The sequence below is a fragment of the Pelophylax lessonae genome (assembly GCF_965119305.1).
Source record: "Pelophylax lessonae genome assembly, chromosome: 1".
In the NCBI taxonomy this organism is placed as follows: domain Eukaryota; kingdom Metazoa; phylum Chordata; class Amphibia; order Anura; family Ranidae; genus Pelophylax; species Pelophylax lessonae.
This window is the reverse complement of record NC_138768.1, coordinates 489,246,786-489,257,926: the sequence shown is the minus strand read 5'-3', so window position 1 is coordinate 489,257,926 and position 11,141 is coordinate 489,246,786. Positions and strand designations below refer to the sequence as shown.

The window sequence follows — 11,141 nt, the reverse complement described above, 5'->3', positions numbered from 1 at the left end:
TTTTGAACTAAGAATGATACTTCTTTTTGACAAAAAAAATAACGGCTTAAACTTAGATATGGGTTTCCTTACTCATTATCCTACAGTTTTACGACCCCCTCCATGACTATCCCCCCCCCCCACCTTCCCCTGTCTTCAACTCTCCCTCTATCTTATCTCACTAATCAAGCTAGTTTTATTACCATGCCAGTTTAACTTATGTTTGTTTGGTTTTTTCCTTTTTTTTTTTTTTTCTTTTTTTTTTTTTTTCCTTTGGCTTAGAGATTTTGTGTTTCTTTACCATGCTGCTAACATTTTGTGGATCAGTACTGCTTGGATCTTGATGAAGGGGACATACCCCGAAAGCTTGTCCTGAAAAATTGTATGTTAGTGCAAATAAAAAAAGTATCACGGACAGTACTCAATGGTCTCTGTCGCAAGTGCACTAATACGGCTACAATTACCTCAAGCATGATGGAAGATACTGCATATAGCCGCATAAAGAAGCAGTTAACCAACCTGATCACAAAGGAAACACAGATCAACAGTGACATCTTCTTTCTCTCAAGATGCAAAAAGAGGAACCTCATACCTCAAGGTCTCCGGATTAAAAATCCTTGTGCAAACACACTGAACTCTCCCTATGCAGAAGGACTTTGCAGACGCACCAGCGAAAGATTAAGGAACAACCTCATTCACAAACTGTATGGTAAAAGGGAAACCATCAGGCATCAAAAGCAGCCGGTGTTTGAAACCTTAACATCATTGGTCCCTACAAGCATCAACCAAATTAAGAATGAAATGGAAACCTTACAAAGACGACTTCAAAAACTTGCCATGAGCAGGAAGCAAAAAAAACTCCAAAAGCTACACCAAGAGCAGACCTTGTGGATACAACCCAAACAACATAAAACAAACACAACATCTATAACTCCTGCTATCAGTGACTTGGAATCAGATTCAGAATCCCAAGGTATCATCTGTGTGAATGCTGACCTGACTGAAAATGCGGATATAACAGAGGAACTTGGAATCATTAATTTGTCAAATCATAAACTTTCTGAACCAGAAATAACAGTCCTCTCCAAAGGCCTCACGTTCTGCCCAACCACCAAATTGGATAATTTACAGGTATTGTCAGATATGGAGGAATTCTTCAGGAGACTAAGGCTCAAAGAATATTTTCACAGAAATGAAAGTTATCCTAGGACAACAGAAAGTGACAAAAAGAAAAAGAACAGCAACTTCACACCTCCACAAGGACGCAACCCCAAACTGGACACCTATATTGACAGCTTCAGACTGCGAGTTTCATCCCTGATATCCACCCAGCAAAAGAAAACGTTATACAACCTTTCACCACTGGAGCGAAGAGCTATACACGATTTGCGCAATAATCAGGCCATCACCATCAAACCAGCAGATAAAGGCGGAGCAGTCGTTGTGATGGATACAAACAAATATATACAAGAAGGCCAGATGCAGCTGGCAAATACTACTTACTATAAAAAACTGGATTATGATCCAACCCAGGATTTTACTAAGCAATTAAAAGGTCTCATTAAAACTACACCAACCAGCCTACATTCAGAATTTATCAATGCTATTCCGGATAATCCAGAAATTGGGGACTTCTACATGCTGCCCAAGATTCACAAGCCAGGAAATCCAGGCAGACCCATCATAACAGGTATGAATACACTTACCGAACATATCTCAGGCCTTGTAGAAAATATTTTAAAACCATTAGTCATGAATACTGCGAGTTTCCTTCAAGACACTACTGACTTTCTTAACAAGCTTAACAATATACAACAATTACCACCAAATACACTTCTAGTCACTATGGATGTAGAATCGCTGTATAGTAACATCCCTCACAAGGATGGAGTGGCTGCATGTCACAGATTCCTATCATCCACACCAAACCACAAATACAGTGCTGAGGATGTTACACAGCTCATCGAATTCATTCTTACACACAACTACTTCACTTTCAATAACGACATCTATCTCCAGTGTATGGGTACTGCTATGGGAAGTAAAATGGCACCCCAGTATGCAAACTTATTTATGGCTGATCTGGAGGACAAATTCCTGAACAGCATACAACATAAGCCATACAGATATTATCGCTATATTGATGATATTTTCATCATATGGACAGAAGGTGAGGAAAATCTCAAACAATTTTTTTCATTGATCAACACCTTTCACCCATCTATCAAACTTAAAATGGATTATTCTAGCAGGCATGTCAACTTCCTAGACACCACAGTATACATCAGAGATGACAAGCTTCATACTTCGATATACAGGAAACCGACTGACCGATGCAGCTATCTCCACAGTTCCAGTTTTCACCCCCAACACACTAAACGGGCCATCATACACAGCCAGGCCATCAGATACCACTGAATCTGCTCAGATCCAAAAGACAGAGATAAACATCTCAGAACACTAGCAAACTCCTTCCGTAAGAAAGGTTACAAAGACAAAACAATCAACACCGGCATAAACACAGCCTTGAAAACCCAAAGGGAAAATCTTCTCCAATACAAAGAGAAAAAAACAAATAACCGGGTGCCTCTAGTCACCACATACAATCCAGGACTAGAAGGGATAAGAAAGATAATCAAAGATTTACAACCCATCATAGCAGAAGATGAAACTCTGAAAGGAATATTCCAGCAACCTCCAATACTGGCTTTCAGACAACCACCCAACCTCAGACATAAACTAATCAGCAGAAAACTTCATTCTGATTATGAAGTCGCAAATAATGGGAGCAAACCCTGCCATAAAAAACGCTGCAAACTGTGCAACCAGATCAATCTGTCTAAAAGTGTTACACACACAAATGGGACCTTAAATATTATGGGATCATACAACTGCACCTCCAATAATGTTGTGTACCTCATCCAATGCAAAAGATGTAGCAAAGGATCTTATATAGGTGAAACAGGACAGAAGTTGCAAGCGAGGATGAATTTGCACAGACATACCATCAAGGAACATAAAGAAGATAGTTTCTGTACACCTGTGGGACATCATTTTTCACAACCGGACCACACTATAGAAGACCTCAATGTTTTAGTTCTTAAAGGGAATTTCAGAACCATGCAGGAAAGGAAAACTTTTGAACTAAGAATGATACTTCTTTTTGACACAAAAAATAACGGCTTAAACTTAGATATGGGTTTCCTTACTCATTATCCTACAGTTTTACGACCCCCTCCATGACTATCCCCCCCCCCCACCTTCCCCTGTCTTCAACTCTCCCTCTATCTTATCTCACTAATCAAGCTAGTTTTATTACCATGCCAGTTTAACTTATGTTTGTTTGGTTTTTTCCTTTTTTTTTTTTTTTCCTTTGGCTTAGAGATTTTGTGTTTCTTTACCATGCTGCTAACATTTTGTGGATCAGTACTGCTTGGATCTTGATGAAGGGGACATACCCCGAAAGCTTGTCCTGAAAAATTGTATGTTAGTGCAAATAAAAAAAGTATCACGGACAGTACTCAATGGTCTCTGTCGCAAGTGCACTAATACGGCTATAATTACCTCAAGCATGGAGAGTAGGAGGGAGAGCCGCTCAGGTGTATGTATCGGAACCCGGTGCAGGTCAGATCCGCCGTCCGGGAATATGCAAATTTGAAGTGTAAGACCGCACTCAGATATTTTGATGAAACCAATAATTTTCTTTATTCCTCAAGTAAAACGGACAGACAGTGTACAGAACAGACGTGTCAGGTTGACGCATTTCACGACATAACCAGTCGCTTACTCATAACCACACTGAGAGATAGCAGAGATCGGCTGATATTAATAGATGGACAGACCAACAGGGACCAGGTGATGTAATCACACACATCTTGTGCCACTTAAATTAATGAAGAGTGAATAGAAGCCGATCTGTCTGCTATCTCACAGCTAGGACAATCAATGACACATGAAATCCCACTAAGGGGAAACAATGTGGAATCATGAAATGAACATATGGAAAGAAAAATAATAAAAAATAATAATAAATATAAAATCATGTATGCGCAATGGAACCTCATAAAGACAGGCTATACGGATGTAAATGTAAAACCACAAATAGTGTGTAAAAATGCAGAAATGCTTCCTACATCTAAAGAGGTTCATCCAAACACATTTATAAACATAAATATAAGAGAAAAGAAGAAAAACTTCTTCTTATATGTAAAAAGTGTTGCTAAGTGTAATGTAAAGATCACCATCTATGTAGACTGATATAGTTGTATATAAAAAAAACTCGATGGTGACAGGTGAATATAGTGGTAAAAATGAGTGAAAAATTAAATGAAGAGGGTGGTGAACAATAGAGTATGTGACGATATTAATATTAATGCTGATATGTTGAAAAAACACTAGCGAGGAAGAAAAATTGAAGCAAAAAACAATCTGCAAGGAATCCAAAGCTAAAGCCTGTATGTATGTGTTCCGTATGCGCAATATGTCCAAAGAGATTTGGGATCGGTCTCAAATCGGAATACATATTCACGACATTGGTGCCATGGGCCAAAATAAATGCATAGATACTTTCATAAAAAGTGGAGAACGTATATAAACATACGAGAATTGCCTGTTATCATAAGCAATGGGCCAATGTGGTCACCCATATACATAAAAACGCACAACACATGTATGCATATATATATAAAAAGTTGGCGACATATGTTCAGAAAAGCAGAAAAGCAGAAAAGTATCATAGCATAAATATATAACAACAAATATATCATAAATCCATGGCATCAAGGTTTGAGACCGGCACCAAAAACGGAAAAAAGAAGAACCCCCTTTCTGATTTATCTCGAAGGCAGTACTATTAGCAACAAAACTGGCAAAACAATATGGAAATAATAAGTAAAAGACTAATTGCACAAATATTCCCATAAAACCAGTTCACAGACAAGAGATTGATACAAGGAGCCAAAGACGTCATAAATGTGTTGACATACACGGACCGATAAATATCTGGCAACATCGGTACGATAAAGATACGAGTGTGGAGCCTAAAAATCCACAGGACCTCCTTTTTACAAAGCAATCGAAACACATCACCACCTCTGATGGGTCTAATGATATGATCTATAATCTGGACTTGTACCAGGGATGTGTCACCCCCATGTGCACTATTAAAGTGTCGTGCTACGTTTGTAGACTTAAGTGTTCGTATGTCACTAAGGTGCTCTCTGAACCGTTCCTTAAGTTTGCGGGTAGTTCTACCAACGTATTGAATAGAGCGCGCTTTACATGTAATAAGGTAAATTAAGTATTGGGTGTTACAATTAAAGAATTTGTGTATATTATATGTTCTGTTGTCATAGGTGGAAGTGAATTTGTCTCTCTGGATGATGTGAGGGCAAGTAATGCAGTCTGTCATACCACATTTGAAATTGCCCTTACAGTGTAGCCAAGTCCTAGATGTAATTTGTTTCTTGGATGCATAGAGGCTGGGTGACAGGGAGTTTCCTAAAGTGATTGCTCTTTTGGCTACTATGTTGACTCCATCATCCAAAATATTGGCACAAATGTCGTCCGAGTTTAAAATGGGTAAATGTTTCTGGATTATCTTTTTCACTTTATGGAACTCTAAACTGTAAGGTAAAGACAGTGTGACAGACGAGAACGATTTCTTTATATTTTTTCTTGCAAAAGTTTTTATTTTCAAAGTAAGAACAAAATAAAAACAAGATCAGGTATCAGAATCAAGGCATAGAGACCAAAAATAACACATCCAGCACCCCCTTGTGGCACAGCAGGGAACTACAAATTCAAGTGCAGTACAGAAAAGGAACTGAATATATCAAAATAAAAAAAACAAATATTAGAGGAACAAACCTAGGGAGTCTGTGAACATGGTCAGAGTCCAAGGATTCCCCTACAGCAAACCCAACAGGTCATCAACCATGAGTGGAATAACATCAGTGCCTGCTGCGAACTGACTAGAGAGGCGGCCCGAGAGACAGTAACAACAGAGTATTTCGGGCACCCAGGTGCTGGACAACGAAGATACCTGAGAAAGCGACAGAAATAACAAACCAAAAGGGATACAGAGAGGCAAAGCAAGAGAAAAGGAGGAAAAGAAGGAAGAAGGAAAAAGAGATTCTAAGATAAGAGAAAGCGAAAGGAGATGCCGGGGTGGAGGTTGAGAGGAGGTATGGAGAATGGGAAGGGGGCCCCCCACCCAGACGAGCAATATAACCCGATAGACCAGAAGGGGCCCCCCCCAACGATAGCTGCTAGGGAGACGGAGGGGAGATAAACAAACACCAGGGCTCCCATATTGCATCAAAACCAGCCTGCTCATCCTGGAAAATACTAACTATCTTCTCCTGGGACATGATCCAGGAGATCTTTCTTTTGGCTGCCGCCACCGAGACCGATGGGGACTTCCACGCTCGTGCCAGGGTAAGTTTCGCTCCCAACAACATAAAGTGTAACAGTTTCAAACTGGATTTTGGGCCTTTCACTAGGGTGCCATTAAGCAGTGCCACTTCCGGAACCTTGGGAATCGACAGCCCAGTAACCCTGCGTATCATGCTAAAAATGTTATTCCAGAAGCTGCGAATACGAGGACACTCCCACCAAATATGAAGTATGGAACCCTGATGTTCACACCCCCGGAAACATAGGGAGTCGGTTCCCGGGAACATTTTGGCCAAACGGGTGGGCACAAGATACCAACGAGTGACAATCTTAACGTTTGCTTCTATTAAAGACATGTTCAAAATACCTTTAAATGCCCTCCGGAAGACGGAGCTCCAGACACCTGGCTCCCACGACAGCTCGAGATCCCGTTCCCACGAAAGTGCGTATTGGGGCTTCTCAGGCGAGTCGATCAATGCCCCATATATCAGCGATATACCACCTCTCTGGACATGGGCCTGCGAGCCCCAGGCTTCATAGGACGTGGCTCGGGGTTCAGCATCAGAACCTGCGACACTGGAGGATAGGAAATGTCTAATATCGTGCAACCTAAATTTCTCTGCAAGTGGCATACCTAGTTTACTCACACAATGCATGACTGACAAAGGGCCTTGGGACGACAGGAAGTGACCTATCCTGAACAGCCCCTTATTAGTCCACCATTGGAAAGCTTTTATGTCCATGCCCGGTATGAAATCCAGATTGTTGAAAATATGTGTCAAGGGTTTATGTGCCGATATGAGTGTAGGGAGCTTGTATAAGGAGTCACAGAGTGCAATAGAGTGAGAAAGGGTGGGTGCCAATATAGGAGGTCTCCGGCGAGGAGGAGAACAAACTAGGTAGTCTATGGTGTAATTGGGAATTGCTTGTCTTTCAATATCAACCCAGTCCGGTCTACCGCCCATCGCGTAGATGACCGAAAATTGCGCCAGTTGGGCCGCATGATAATATCTCCAAAGCAGGGGGACCCCCAAGCCCCCTTGTAATCTGCTTCTGACTAGTACCTTCCACGGAAGTCTGGGTCCCTTACCACCCCAAATAAACCGTGTAATGTTGGATTGAAGCTTTTGAAGTTTCGCCTTGGCTATTGGAATAGGCAGGGAACGGAATAGGTACAATATCCTGGGGAGAAGGTTCATCTTAATCGAATGAACTCTTCCCAGCCAGGAGATGTTCCATCTGCGCCACAGTTATATGTCAGCGGAAAGTGTTTTGAAGAGAGGAGGGTAATTAGCCTGATACAGGGATGCAATTGAGGCAGTTAAATTGACCCCAAGATACGGGATGGAAGTGGAGGCCCAGTTGAACGGGAAATGGTCCTGGAGGTTAGTAATTAGAGCAGGAGGAAGACTAACGTTCAATGCTACAGACTTGGAAAGATTGACCTGAAGACCCAAGGACTTCTCAAACTCGACTAAAAGCTTGACCAGGTTAGGAGTAGTAATGAGCGGGTCCGAGAGGAAAAGGAGAAGGTCGTCCGCAAATAAAGCACACTTATGTTCCCTACCTCCGCAGTCGATACCATGAACGTTGGGATTACTTCTAATCGCGATAGCCAGCGTTTCGATGGCAACCGCGAAAGGAAGAGGTGAAAGCGGGCACCCCTGTCTCATGCCTCTAAAAATTGGAAAAGCTTCCGAATAGTGGCCCTGCAGCTTTACCTGCGCCTTGGGAGTTGAGTAAAGGGCTTCGAGGATATTCAAAAAGGAGGGTCCTAAACCCCACCTTCCCAAGATATCAAACACGTACGGCCATTCCACAGTGTCAAAGGCCTTCTGGAGGTCCAAGGAAAGGAGGAAGCCCTGTTGGGGCCTCCCACCATCCCAAGGCGCCTCCAAAAGGAAGATGATGTCCACAGCCCTGCGGATCTGATCTGGGCCCTGCCTACCCGACATGAACCCCACCTGGTCCTTGTGGACATAACGACCTATAAATTCCGCAAGCCTATTGGCCATAATTTTTGTCATAATTTTCAAATCATTGTTGATCAAAGAGATGGGTCTATAGTTCCTGACATCGGAGGTGTCCTGGCCAGGTTTCGGGATAACCGAGATGTAAGCCGTATTGGCGGAATTAAAAAAGCAGGCCATATGCGGGGCAAGCACCGGACCAAATTTCTTATAATAGCCTGCGGAAAATCCGTCAGGGCCGGGGGCAGATCCCTTTTTCAAATGTTTAATCACATCCAAAATTTCAAGATCAGAAATAGGAGATTCCATAATAGCCCTATGTGCCTTCAAAATGGTGGGGAGTGACAAGCCATCTAAAAAGGACGTCCTGTCCTGATAGGAATGACCCTGTTTAGAAGTGTAAAGCTGGGAGTAGAATCTATGAAAAGCATTCATGATCTTTAGTGGATTCTGAGTCAGGGAGCCATCCGGGGTTCTAATCTTAGGGAACGCAAAAGATCTAGGTCTGGGAGATAATTTGGCTGCCAGTCTAGGACCTATTTTGTCATTATGGTAGTAAAATTGAGCATTAGTCCAACGCAGGATTTTCTCCGCCCGGGTGGTAAGAGCCATGTTAAGGGCTAGATGACCCGCCTCCAGACGCCTTTGGGAGGCCAGGGTAGGCTGTTTTCTATGCTCCCTGGCTAAGTCCTGGAATTCCTGTTCAAGTCTAGTAACATCAATTTGGTTTTCCCATTTAAGTTTAACTGCAAACTGGATAAGCTTCCCCCGCATGACTGCCTTGTGAGCAGCCCAGAGGGTTTCAGGGGATACATCACCCGAATCATTTAATTGAAAATATTCAGTAATATCTTTTTCCAGCATATTGCAGAGAGAAGGATTACTGAGTATGGATTCGTTCAGGCGCCTGTAATGTTCTGGTACCTCTGGTACCCTTATTATACTTTCCAATTCAGTGTATGCGTCCCACCATTCTCTTCTGGTGAGTGCGCATACACCTTTAAGACCGATGCTGTCATCACTGAGCGCCGCCGAGCGGCTATTTCAACCGCCGGTGTTCTCACTCACATGTTCGTTCAACCTGCCTTGAAGCTCATATGCTTACAAGCGTACCTCGCTGTCGGAACCTCGCTGCTGATCCCTGTATCCCGCTACCGGATCACTCGCTCATACCGAACCTCTCTACTACTGCTTGCTATTAGTGATAAGTACCCCGCAGGGGAATCCTCCATAACCTTCCTACTAAGCTTACACTATCTAGCTCTGCATATTAAGGACTGTAACTATCATCTGCACTGTTGTTTAGATTGCTAGCTCTTGAGCCTACTAACATCTATCCTTGCACTGGGTTAGTCTCTCGTGTATGTCATCTGCTGTCCTACCACCTACTACCATACATGATTGCTAACCTATCTGCATCCTACCTGTTACCATCTATACTCTCATGAACATTTCTCTCAAGTGCTGTTCACCTATTTGTCACTGTTCATACCTGTCTCTTCAGCTCATCACCACTATACTGCTATATACATCTATCACTCCAGGAACATCTTATTGAGTGTGTATATTTGTATGCTGAATCAGACAGACCACAGTGATGAGTCTTGGGAGTTGGAATTGGTATTTCAACGTATCTCTACATGACTACTAAGTGGAGTTTTTCTGCAGCTGCAAATCCATCTTGTTTCAGAAAACGCAGGAGCGTTACAGATTGAACGAACCTAAAATGGATTCAGCAGATTTACCCACTCAAGTGACACAATTAAAACAACAAGTGACTGCGTTAATACACGCTCTTACTGAATTAAAAGAAGACAATCAGGCTCTGAAGCAGCAGGTAACCCGTCTATCACAACTTGCCGCTGCTCAGCCCCCTGAACCCAAAATAAATCCTCCTCTAGTGTTTACAGGTGATCGCAAAAAATTTTGTGAATTCAAAAACGCCTGTCAGTTACTTTTCTTGCTAAAACCTCGTACCTACCTTACTGATCATATCAAAGTCTGTACTATTATTTCATACCTAACGGGTGATCCACGGGCCTGGGCAGACTCTCTCTTTGAGAAAAATGATCAGCTTCTCAACTCCTATGCTTTATTCCTAGCGGAACTCGCTAGTCTATATGATGACCCCAATAGGCAGAGTACTGCCGATATTCAATTGAGGTCCTTGAAACAAGGTAGGAGACCTGTAGAAGACTTTGTAGCAGAGTTCAAAAGATGGACCCTTGATTCAGGGTGGAATGATACATCTCTGAGAACTCAATTTAGACTCGGCCTATCAGAAGCCGTTAAAGACGAGCTCGCCCGAGCGGATTTACCGGACACCCTGGATGCCTTGATACAACTCAGTATCAACATAGACAGGAGGCTGCGAGAAAGAAAGGCTGAAAAAATGGGAATGCCATTGTCCAGTCCTTCTCGGATTTCGGCCGTTGACCCTACTCCTATGGAGGTAGGAACCATACACCCACCTTTATCAACTGCTGAAAGAGCCAGGAGACGATCCAGTAATTTTTGCTTGTACTTCGCATCCCCGGATCACGTGATAAGCGTCTGTCCCCTTGTCCGCAAAAAAGAGGGTGAGTGTTCACATGTCCTCCTAGGGAGATTGACAACTTCATTTGCTAACCCTTATCTTTTTGTTCGTTTGACATTGCAGTGGGACCAGACTAGGATTACCACTAAGGCCATGATCGACACAGGATCTTGCGGAAATTATATCGATATACATTTTGCTACTTTAAATAAAGTACCTATTATTTCAAAACCTAAGCCTGTCTCTGTGAGTCTTATTAA

The 11,141-nt window shown here is 42.4% G+C and overlaps 1 protein-coding gene across 1 annotated transcript; it reads left to right on the top strand.

Moving 5' to 3' along the window:
- Nucleotides 1–450: 450 nt before the first annotated feature.
- On the top strand, nt 451–5,366 carry LOC309547080 (uncharacterized protein; the record flags this gene model as incomplete). Its single annotated transcript, XM_082246868.1, has 2 exons — nt 451–1,467; nt 5,334–5,366. 2 exons carry the CDS (start codon nt 451–453, stop codon nt 5,364–5,366), a joined length of 1,050 nt encoding a protein of 349 aa, XP_082102994.1.
- Nucleotides 5,367–11,141: the final 5,775 nt, after the last annotated feature.